At 37.2% G+C, this 10,703-nt stretch overlaps 2 protein-coding genes across 3 annotated transcripts; both read right to left on the minus strand.

The window, feature by feature from the left end:
• Positions 1 to 1,821: 1,821 nt before the first annotated feature.
• On the minus strand, positions 1,822 to 4,357 carry LOC21409963 (phenylalanine ammonia-lyase). The gene has a single exon (XM_010091807.2). The coding sequence runs from the start codon at positions 4,161 to 4,163 to the stop codon at positions 2,037 to 2,039; it is 2,127 nt and encodes a 708-aa protein (XP_010090109.1). The 5' UTR covers positions 4,164 to 4,357; the 3' UTR covers positions 1,822 to 2,036.
• Positions 4,358 to 5,590: 1,233 nt separating this feature from the next.
• On the minus strand, positions 5,591 to 8,420 carry LOC21409964 (PHD finger protein ALFIN-LIKE 4). 2 transcript variants are annotated; one of them, XM_024161374.1, is made up of 5 exons: positions 8,164 to 8,420; positions 7,987 to 8,019; positions 7,341 to 7,569; positions 6,709 to 6,844; positions 5,591 to 6,184 (listed from the first exon to the last, which is right to left on the minus strand). In XM_024161374.1, the coding sequence occupies exons 1-5, from the start codon at positions 8,261 to 8,263 to the stop codon at positions 5,921 to 5,923; spliced, it is 762 nt and encodes a 253-aa protein (XP_024017142.1). In that variant the 5' UTR covers positions 8,264 to 8,420; the 3' UTR covers positions 5,591 to 5,920. The 2 variants fall into 2 exon arrangements, with proteins under 2 accessions (XP_024017142.1, XP_010090110.1); XM_010091808.2 differs by having other exon boundaries at positions 5,591 to 6,181; positions 8,164 to 8,419.
• Positions 8,421 to 10,703: the final 2,283 nt, after the last annotated feature.

The raw sequence follows: 10,703 nt of genomic DNA on the forward strand, positions 1-10,703 counted from the left end.
TACATACAATACAAATCATATATGTAGATATCATCACTGATGAATATTATTATCTTTTTCTTAATCAATCGCAAATTCACATGTCAATTTTGAGATCCACTGAGTATGATAGAGATCAGTCCTACACAAATTTACGTGTCAATTTCTAATTGGTTAGAAAATTTGTAATATTGAACAAACAACTCATTTTTTATTCCTATATTTTTCTATAAAAGAATTGGATGGAAATAAATCTCCTCAGGGTAATTGATTATTATCGGTTGTATTTTCTTAGATGTGTGGACTAAAAGGAAAGATTATGGCAATCATCTGCGCTACTTATGGGAGTGCTTGCTATTGCTATCATCATCGCCAACGAAATCGGCAATAAGTACTAGAAGAAATATTGTTTTATACATAGATAAATATATGTATATAGATATTTATGGGTATGTATGCATGTACATAATATAACTTCTTGTGCTTGTGTCATACAGCTTTACGCATATATCTTTGACGTATATAGGATACATATGATTTATGAAATATATAACATTAAAAAGTGTTGTAATCTCTAGACAGTAGACGTGATAATTACGATTTAAGAGCGCAGAGAAACTGTTTTATTTCTAATTTCACTATAAAAGTGCTCACAATAAGATCATCTTAACTCAGTAACCATCTGGGAATAATGTCATAGGATGTGGCACGGTGTGATTGAGTACAGTAACGTCTATGGGACCCACTCTAATGCGACTAGATTAGTAATACAAGATGTCATACAAATAAGATACCGTGAGAATTAATTACTTTAAAATAAGGAAATCATCACAAAATTCTTGTGAAACATTATTCTCTTGAAGGATACGTGGCATGTTAGGAGAAGAATAATATATCATGCCCTGAAGAAGCAAACAATGGTGAAACAAAAGTTGTTTAATACATAAACGAGGCAAACAAATTAGATCGACTCTAAAACAATATACACACACACATGTATATATAAGGAGATTAATGAAACAAAATACACATGAAAGAAGTAACAATGAAACTTTCTTCAAGGAGCAAAAGACAAAGGAAAGAAAATTAACAAATGGAACATAAGAGCAAGTTGTATACGTGGCCAAGTCTAAGCATATGGCCAAGCACACCTACCATCCTTGTATAATGTGTGGCCTCGTTCGTTTCACTGATTCGAGTTTAGAATTCGAGTTTTGCTACAGTAAAAAGCGCTCACAAACAGTCACATCTAACTTTTTGGCTACAGTAAAAAGCTCTCACATAAAATCACATCTCAACTCGAATTCTAAACTCGAATGAGCGAAACAAACAAGGCATTAATAATACTAAAAAAATTCAAGGTGAGCTTCATTAATTAAATCAAGATATTATCCATCTTAGCTATAATTTTCTAAAATAACACAACAATTAAATATATACTAAGAGATGGCAGTCCATCTCCAATTACTAGTTTAGATCCTTATGACGTGGGAGTTGTGCTCTCCCTATGAGATCCTTCAACATTTTTCCCATTAATTCTATGGCATATATTTTCAACATAATTTTAATACATCCAAGTCTATCAGGTAAGGGGCAGGTATATATACTCTTCCTTAATCTCATTACAACATAATTAAGTAAAGAATTATTATCTTATTATTTCGATTTTTTATCACTATCCTATCTCGCTACTATTAATTTTTATAATATCGTTTATGTACTTTAGTCATGATAGCGTATATATTTTCTATCTAATGCCTTATCTAAACTCATAGACCAATGCTAATTTTATTTATTGATCAGTGTCCACATATACATACATATATACGTACATATTCATCATTTAATTTTATTCATCTATGATTCACCCCGTACACATGTATCGTGTCGGCACCCTTACATTCGTGCACTCCTCTATGGCTCTTAGCGTCCTACAGGCATGGCACGCATAGTTCCCTAACGGACCCGGGAACAAACTACAAAGCAACAGTAGATGGAAATAGAGGAGAAAATACTCAAAACTCAATAAACTAACACATAAAAAACCATTAAAAACATCAAACAGAACAATCCCAATCTTTAAGGCACTTCAATAAAACATCTCCAAGCTTCCCTTCATTGATGGCCTCATAAACCTTCTCTATAGCCTCACCAGGACTCACCCTTTTTGCACCACTGAGAAGCTCAGTCCCAACTTCACTCCTCAGAAAACTGTAAACCGGATAAGTCCTGCAATTCTCAATCCTTTTCTTCGCCGCCAAGCAATCTCTGCCGCCGGCAGCGCCGTCTAATCTCTCCCTCTCTTTCGCCACCTCTTCGCCGAGCCTGGCCTTCAACTCCTCCACAAAAACAGGAATTCTCTTGAAAATTAAGTACCCTTTCCTCTCCCCACATTCTTCTTTAGTATTACCATCTTTCAACGCTCGTTCCACAACAATTTCCCTCAGTTTCGGCACGAGAGCATAAGAAGGATTTGCAGGGTCGTCGATGTAGGCGAAGACCGGCAGGTTTTCGACGGCTTGCAAGAGCTCTTTCTCGCAAAATCTTGACTCAAGCAAAGATCCATCTTCATTTGTATAAAGGGTTTTTCTCACAACTTGAAGAACAACCTGTTTGACTACTTCCCTCATGTTCTCCTCCAAATGTCTCAGATCAATCGCCTGGCAAAGCGCCACCATGAAAGTTGCCGACATAAGTTTTAGTACCCCGATCGCCTCGGCGCTTTTCCTCGCCGAAACCAGCCCCAGGGAGTTCACGTCCTGGTTGTGCTGCTCGGCGCTTTGGACATGAGTCGTGACGGGATTCGCCAAGTACTGAAGTTCGGAGCAATAGGCAGCCATGGCGATTTCCGCGCCTTTGAATCCGTAGTCCAGGCTCGGGTTCGGCCCCCCACTGAGATTAGAAGGCAAGCCATTGTTGTAGTGCTCACAAACAAGCTCGGAAAACTGAGCAAACATGAGCTTTCCGATGGCTGCTACCGCGATTCGGAGATTATCCATCGACACGCCGATCGGCGTCCCCTGAAAATTCCCGCCGTGAAGAGCAATGTTTCTCGAGACGTCAATCAAAGGGTTGTCATTAACAGAGTTTATCTCTCTCTCGATTGAATGAGTCGCCATTCGGATGACCTCAATCTGAGGCCCGAGCCACTGCGGCGACGTTCGCAGAGCGTACCGGTCTTGTTTCGGCTTCGTCAGCGGATCTCTTTCTTGACGAGATTTTGCTTCTTTAACCAAATCACTCTCGTCCAAAAGATGCTTCATTATGGAAGCTGATTCGATCTGGCCAGGATGGTGTTTGAGTTTGTGAGTCAGGGGATCAGTATACTCTGTTTTCCCCTGCATCGCTTCGCAAAACAGAGCAGAGAGAATCTCCGAAAGCAGAGCCAAGACGTTTGCATCGAAACAGACCGTGGCAGCCACCGCCGATCCTACGGCCGTGCCGTTAACAAGAGCTAAGCCTTCTTTCGCCTGAAGCTCGAATGGAGAGAAAATTCCGGCTCTTTTTAACGCTTCCATCGCGGAGATTTCTTCGCCGTTGGGGGCGAGGACTCTCGAGTTGTGTCGGCCGGTTAGTAGCCCGGCGATGTAGGATAACGGGACGAGATCGCCGGAGGCGGTTATGGATCCTCTGAGAGGTAGCTTGGGGAGCAAGTTACAGTTCATGAGCTTGGTAATGGAGTGGAGAATCTCCCACCGTATGCCGGAGTAGCCCTGCATCAGTGTATTTGTGCGGACTAGCATGGCTGCTTTGGAGTAACTGGAGGGAAGGCAGTCTTTCGGGTCTTTTCCGATGACTCCGGCGTTGAGGAACCGGATGAGCTCGGTTTGAAGGTCGGCCGGCTTGTCGGTGCGGCGGTGAGAGGTGGAGCCGAAGCCGGTAGTGACGCCGTAGGTGTCGGTCCCCCGTGCGATGTTCTCCGCGACCCAGTTAGCGCTGTCAGCCACACGGCGGCGTGCCGCCGCCTCATCAAGGTCGACCTTGACTTCCGGGCGGCGCGCCACCGCGGTGACCTCAGCGACGGTGAGGGTTGTGCCTTGAATTTCGACCGTTTGTGCTTGGGAGAATTGTGTCACCATTTGGCGGACTTCTTCAAAGTGGCTGCATTGGAGAGCCTCGGAGGCTTTGATCCAGTGTGGGGGAGCACGTGAAGCTTGTGATGCACAAGTTTGGTTGGATGCCATTTTTGGATTTTGGAAAAAGGAATGTTTGGGAATTGGGATGATGGAAGTTTTTGAAGTTCTTGGTAAAATGGTTGGGATGATGATATTTGGGTTTAAAGTTTTTGGAAGTGTTTTTGAGTGTGGGAGGGAAAGAAGTGGAAGTGGATTGAATTTATAGGAGTGAAATGAGTTTATGAGAGCCAGTAGAAGTGGGAAATGGCTGCTTCAAAGGGTTTAGTCAAGTCTTTTGTAGAAAGAAAAAAGAGGATTTGGAGTTAGATGGAAAAGCACTGGAAGTTGTTATGGCATTTACTTAGGAGAAGATTTTGTTTGTGCATGTTACTGTGTATGGTCTCATTTACCTTTTTCTTAGTGTCCGACCATTGACCAAGTGGAAAATGACACTACTCGCAGCCAACAACCTTTCTCGTGGTTTTTTCTTTTTCATTCTTTCGTGGGAACATAATTAAAGAGTACTTTGAACATTAAATTTGATCAAAAATCACGTTATAGCGAAAAAGTATGCAAAACTGATTAAACGATTTAAAATGGAATCTACAGATAGGATTTAAAATGAATTGACATGTATTTCATATCCGGCCCGTTTTTAAATCAACTTACCGACTAATGATGTCTTTTAACTAACCAACATTAAATGCGCACCAAATGTGACCAAATAATGCATGTAAATGTGTTTCAAGTTTCATGCCTTTTCATGTTAACTAAACTTCTGCTGTCTTTTAGCTAGCTCACCATCGTGTATAACACTAACTTTGACCAAGTGTCCTGGCTTGCGAGAGCAAGAGAAACTTCATTTAATGCTCATTGAAACATGGGATGATAGCGCAATATCCTATTGGAAAGCCAAGAAAGCGAGAACCCAATTTTGCAATTGAAAGATGCAATGGAGTTTTGCATATCCTGGGCATAATATATAAACGACGTATGCAATTGAACTTATGGACAACAACTAATGTGTATTTTTGTCGTCATACATCTCTGATGAATAAAATGAACCACACGTGTTCTCATAAGCAATACACATTATTTCCATGGTTACAAAGTAAAGATCATTACGAGGAGAAAGACAAAATAAAATCTTAAAAAGAGGGGCTAAACGTTGCGGTCACACACTTCCCATGAAACCACTTCTCACTTTTCAAGGATCAAAACCATGCAACAGTAAACACATTAGACGTACCAAAAAAAAAAAAAAAAAAAAAAACTAGTCCAAATCACTGGAAGTTGGAAAAACCAACACATCTATCGCGTGGAGAAACTATTTTTACTAGTTTCATCCTCCTATAGCGTGGAGGTTGCACTTCCACTTCTTACTAGTGTCGACTTTGAAGCATTGACAGAATTTAGAAATGCATTTCTGCGTAGACTTCGACTTCTAGAAAATCTGTAGATACGGATTGGTTTCTAAGAGTTTCGGGGACATCGAAAGTCAAAACCGTTCCCTTCTCTCTCCCAAAACAGATCATAACATGTTTGCGATGAACTCAAAAACGTAAATATAAATGGGATGACGATAATCAGTGCCTTTCTCATTGAAGAGAACAAATGCTATAACAATGCAAGAGATACTTACCAAATTACAATCCTATGCAACACATGTTCAGAGCCTAAACACTACAAACGAAAAGAGTTTCTTAAGAAAGTGTTGAGTGCAAATGCCGAGCCAACATGGGCTCAATATGGAGCGACTAAACAGTTAGCTGGAGCGGGCATGACACGAATACGATCGCTAGGACTAACCCGCCTTGCTTGTGATATCAAACACGTGCTCTCTTGTTGCTGCATGAAGGGCACTTGTACTGCTTAATGTGCTGAGCTCTGGCGGGAGTGATCTTCACACACTTCCCATGAAACCACTTCTCACATATGTCGCAACAAATCCAGAACTCATCAGCAGCATAGTTCTTCCCACATGCACCACACAAGGTATCTCCATGTTCCTCATAATCTTCCTCATCTAAAGCTTCCTCTTCATCCTTTGGCATCGCTTTTAAATTATTTTCCAACTCGGAAACTCGCTGCTTCAGCAATAGGATACTAATGAGTGTTCATACATAGGGTAGTGTGATAAAGTAATTGATAAGCATCTGGCATCGCATCATGCAAACATGATGACACAACTGAGAAAATTGTGATAAATTAACACATACATTGATATTCGAAAATACAACCTGTCAAAATGCTCAACGTGTGTAATGCCTGGAAACAACAGAACTAGAGGGTTTCTAGAATGAGTCTAAGCAATGGCCTCACATGCAGCACTTTTTTAGTTTTCCCAGTACAGAATGGATGGTTGATTCACCCAGCACATATTCCACCGTCGATGTGATCATAAAAAATGGGCTTGGGCAGATTAAGCACTCAGGAATAATTCATATTTGACTAGGGGAAAAAAGTGCATATTAACATATTTGAAACTCTAACATTCAAATGCCCAGTTATGAAACGCTAAAAACTAATATACGCATCAGTATTCAACAATATCTGTCAATCCAAATTGATTAAAGATTACCAAAGAGACTTGTGAAATAAATTTAAATTTTACCCCTTTAGAGCCCGACTTAGATTTGTTGCTACTGTGATTTGAAACTGATGACTTCTCCTTGGATTGTATCTTGTCAGTGCCTGAGACTACCTCATATACAGTTGGCAGATCATTTATCATAGAGAAGAGACGTTTCCTGCATAAAAAATTTATTTAGCATTTAGTTGAATGACATTGAAAGGTTCATGTTATGTTAAACACAATTTTTTTCCTATGTCTTTTCAAGAAACAAGTCCACTCGACAGGATAAGTATGTCAATTCAGATAAAAAGAGCTCACTTCTCAACTAGCAAATTTGAACGTACAACCAACCCAAAGTACACACACAATCACGCCACGTCAAACAACATTCGGTGTGTCATTTTCCTCTACCATACAGTCCCATAACCCACAGTATAGTCCTCCCAAAAACAAATCCAAACATCTAAATTTAACAAGACCTTCATCGTTCATGCAAAGGCGCAAGATGGAACGAAAGAAAATTCGTCAAATTTGAATCAGACCAACTCCACGCTTAAAATTCTCGTTGTTTACCATCTATGCAATAATAAACATAATCATTCAAACTTTAAAATTACAAATTTGGATACATCATGCATATCATAGAACTGGGAAGCAAAAGAAACATATACCTGTCAGCTTGCCGAAAACCAAATCTAGCTCCAAAATAGTAAGCTACCGAAAGCAACCATGCGTCACTGTGCACAGCAACAAGAGCCAACCAGTCATTTTCTTCCATCCCATCTCTTGCGAAGTTGATGCCCAATGCGGGTTCGGGGAGTTCCGGAGGAACTTCTTCAGCAGGTAGATTAACTTCCCATTTTTCATCAGGTAACCCATAAAGGCAAAGATTCTCCTTCTCTAAAAACCCACATCAAAACAAGTAACTAACACAAGGGCTCTTAAATCATGGAAAATTCATCCCATAACAAAATTCAAAAACTACCTAGCCAGGATACACCTAAAGAATTAACAGTGTAAAACATTCACCAGAACATAACTAAGTAACAAATATCGAGATTCAAGAAAAACCCACGACATAACAAGATTCGAAAACCAAATAAGAACAATAAAAATTTGGCTTGGATAAGTTACTTTCTTAAGCACAAAAAAAAAAATGGTACAATAATGACATTGTATGAACTTCCTCCTAAATAAAATTAAGAAGGTGACACGTTATTTATATTAAAAATTAGGGTGAAACACACAAACGGACACACAAAAAGAAACTATAATATATAAACACACACACACACACACAAAATGAGGAACACTGACCTGGATCGCACTGCTGAAAGAAATCTTCAACATCTGCAAAGAAATATCAAGAAAAGAGAAAAACGATTAATTAACCGACAAAAAAACGATAATATGAAGAAAATCCCTACAAAGGGAAAGAAGAAAACCAGAAACCCAGAAATTGAAAGTAAAGAAAGGCTTGAGAGAGAGAGAGACCATCAGTGAGCGCTTTGATCAAGCCGGCTCTGCGGGCCTTGAAATCCCTGAAGACCTCCTCCACCGAGAGATGGCCGTGCGGTCCTACTAACCTCTCCATGTCCGTACAGTTTTGGAGCTCGTTTTTTGACCCAAAAAGAAACACACACACAGAAGAGAAGAATATCTGCTCTACGTTCTCAGTAGCAGAGAGAGAGAGGAATTGGGATTTAGTTTTAAAACGAGGGAGACCCTGAAGGAAGGAAAAATAATATATAAATAAATGGAATTACTGGATTACTTACAGATATATCTTCCTTTCAAAAACTAATTTCTTTTTTGAAACGAAAATTATCGTATTTGATTTAGCAGGAAAAAAAAATTCGGTACGCTAATATATTATTAAATTAAATTTTTTATCCATCGTAACAGTATAAAAACACATAAAAAATTAAAAATATATAAATTTAATAATTTAAAAAATTTGACCTACTAATACATCTTATCAGAGAATCTCTAAAAACAAAAAACATTTTGAAATTTGATCTAATAAATTAATAAGCCGTCAAAGAACAATAGAATTTCTTCCTCAAAAGAAAAAAAAAAAAAAAAAAAAAAAAATTCCGACGTGGAGGTCCTTGACGATTCCGATTCCTGTGCAACGTTGCGTCTGCTCATTGGCTGCAGGCCACGCCACAATGCTAAAACGACTGCAATAGTAACTACAACTACAGCGGTCCCACTAAATTTTTTTAGTTGTTTTTGCTCAAATGACTTTTTTTTTTGGTCGTTTATTGAGTTTGACCCTGAAGTTTTAATATTGATACTTTTAAGATTAAATTTACAATTCTTGACAATTGCGATCTGGTAGATAATAGACGTCATGTAATGGATAGGTACAAGGCCCTAAATGTAAACGTGAAAAAGTTTGACAACAAACATGTCAATTAAGAGATTTTTTTAAGGTGTATTTATGTAAAAATTGTGCACATCTCAGTCAAGGAAAAGTGCAAGGTATTCTAAAAAAAAATAAAATAACAATAATAATTCTTCTCGATATACTAGTTGAATCCGTGTGTTAAATTTTAGGTACATGTTATTATTAAAAATATCTAAAATTTGAATATAAAATCTCAAAAAGAAAAAATAAAATTTTAGGGCAAGAAGTTAAAAAAAGGTCAAAAAAGAACTAAAATAAATAAATAAATAATTTTTAGGACAAACAGAACCGAAATGGAAAAGATAAAGTTCAAGATAAAAATAAAAAAGAGGTAAAAAATTTGCCAAAATAAAGAAGTAAATAAGTCTTAAGGTAAAAGGAATCAAAATAAAAAATAAAAAAAGGGTAAAAAGAAGCCAAAATAAAGAAATAAATAAGTTTTAAGGCAAAAGAAAAAAATAAAATAAAATTTCAGGCCAAAATAAGATCAAAATGAAAAAATAAATAAGTCTCAGGTTAAAAATAACCAAAACGAAAAATGAAATTTCAAGACAAAAATAAAAGAGGGTCAAAAAATGACCAAAATGAAAAAGTAATATTTTTTCAGGGCAGAAGTAAAAAAGGGTAAAAAAAGGAACAAAAGGAAAAATAAATAAGTTTTAAGGTAAAAAAATCAAAATAATAAAAAAGAAAGAATAAGATCTTAGGACAAAATTTTTTTTTTAAAAAAAGGTAGAAAAAAGAAATAAAATGAAGAAATAAATAAGTTTTATGGTAAAAAAAATCAAACCGAAAAGAATAAAAAGAGGGACTGAAAAAAAGAAGGGAGGAGAGCACTATTGACCAAAACGGCGCCGTTTGGTCGATAGTGCCCCAACAGTCATGCACTTTCGCATTTCTATATAGAATATATATATATATAAATTGTCTTTGGTCAGGCACTTAGAAAGTACCTGATCAGTCAGGCACTTGTATAATCATATATAAATTGTGTATATTTATACGTAAATCATGTATATTTACATGTAAAATCGTGTATATTTAACATGAAATACAACAAATCAATCAATATACAGATTTTCATGCTATGTGGTCACTAATTGCTATAAAAAAATATGTTTTGAGGATTAATATACATTGTCGTTTCCTATAACTTAACATACATGATTTATATGTAAATATACACGATTTACATGCAAATATACACGATTGTATAATTATACAAGTGCCATGTAAATATACACAATTTACTTGTAAATATACACACTTTATATAAAAATGTACAAGTGTCGTTCTGATAAGACACTTGGAAAGTGGCTGAGCAGAGACCTTACTTATATATATATATATATTTTTTTTTTTTTTTTTTTTCTGAAGCCTTGTCCTTTAAGTTAAACGGGGTGTCCATTCTGAAGTCAAATGTCAAAGTGCCACTTGCAAGTTCTTGTTCCGTCCGTACTTGAGATCTAGATCAGTATATATGGAATCCAACAAAGGCTCTTCTAAGCGCTTGAAATCCAATGGATGGGAAAACTTCTCAAAAACACAAACTCTCTAAAGGAGATGATGTTTAGTCCCTGAATATGTTGATTAACTTAATTAATCAATAATTAACGGAGAA

Source organism: Morus notabilis, unplaced genomic scaffold, assembly GCF_000414095.1.
Source record: "Morus notabilis unplaced genomic scaffold, ASM41409v2 Scaffold329, whole genome shotgun sequence".
Classification (NCBI taxonomy): Eukaryota; Viridiplantae; Streptophyta; class Magnoliopsida; order Rosales; family Moraceae; genus Morus; species Morus notabilis.

Excerpts from the sequence above, each read along its gene's own strand:
- LOC21409963 (XM_010091807.2), bottom strand. The coding sequence starts at position 4,163 with ATGGCATCCAACCAAACTTGTGCATCACAAGCTTCACGTGCTCCCCCA.
- LOC21409964 (XM_024161374.1), bottom strand. The coding sequence starts at position 8,263 with ATGGAGAGGTTAGTAGGACCGCACGGCCATCTCTCGGTGGAGGAGGTC. Across the intron at positions 8,020-8,163 it reads GATCAAAGCGCTCACTGATG|ATGTTGAAGATTTCTTTCAG; the intron begins GTCTCTCTCTCT and ends ATTTCTTTGCAG. Across the intron at positions 6,185-6,708 it reads CTAAGTCGGGCTCTAAAGGG|CAGCGAGTTTCCGAGTTGGA; the intron begins GTAAAATTTAAA and ends CTATTGCTGAAG.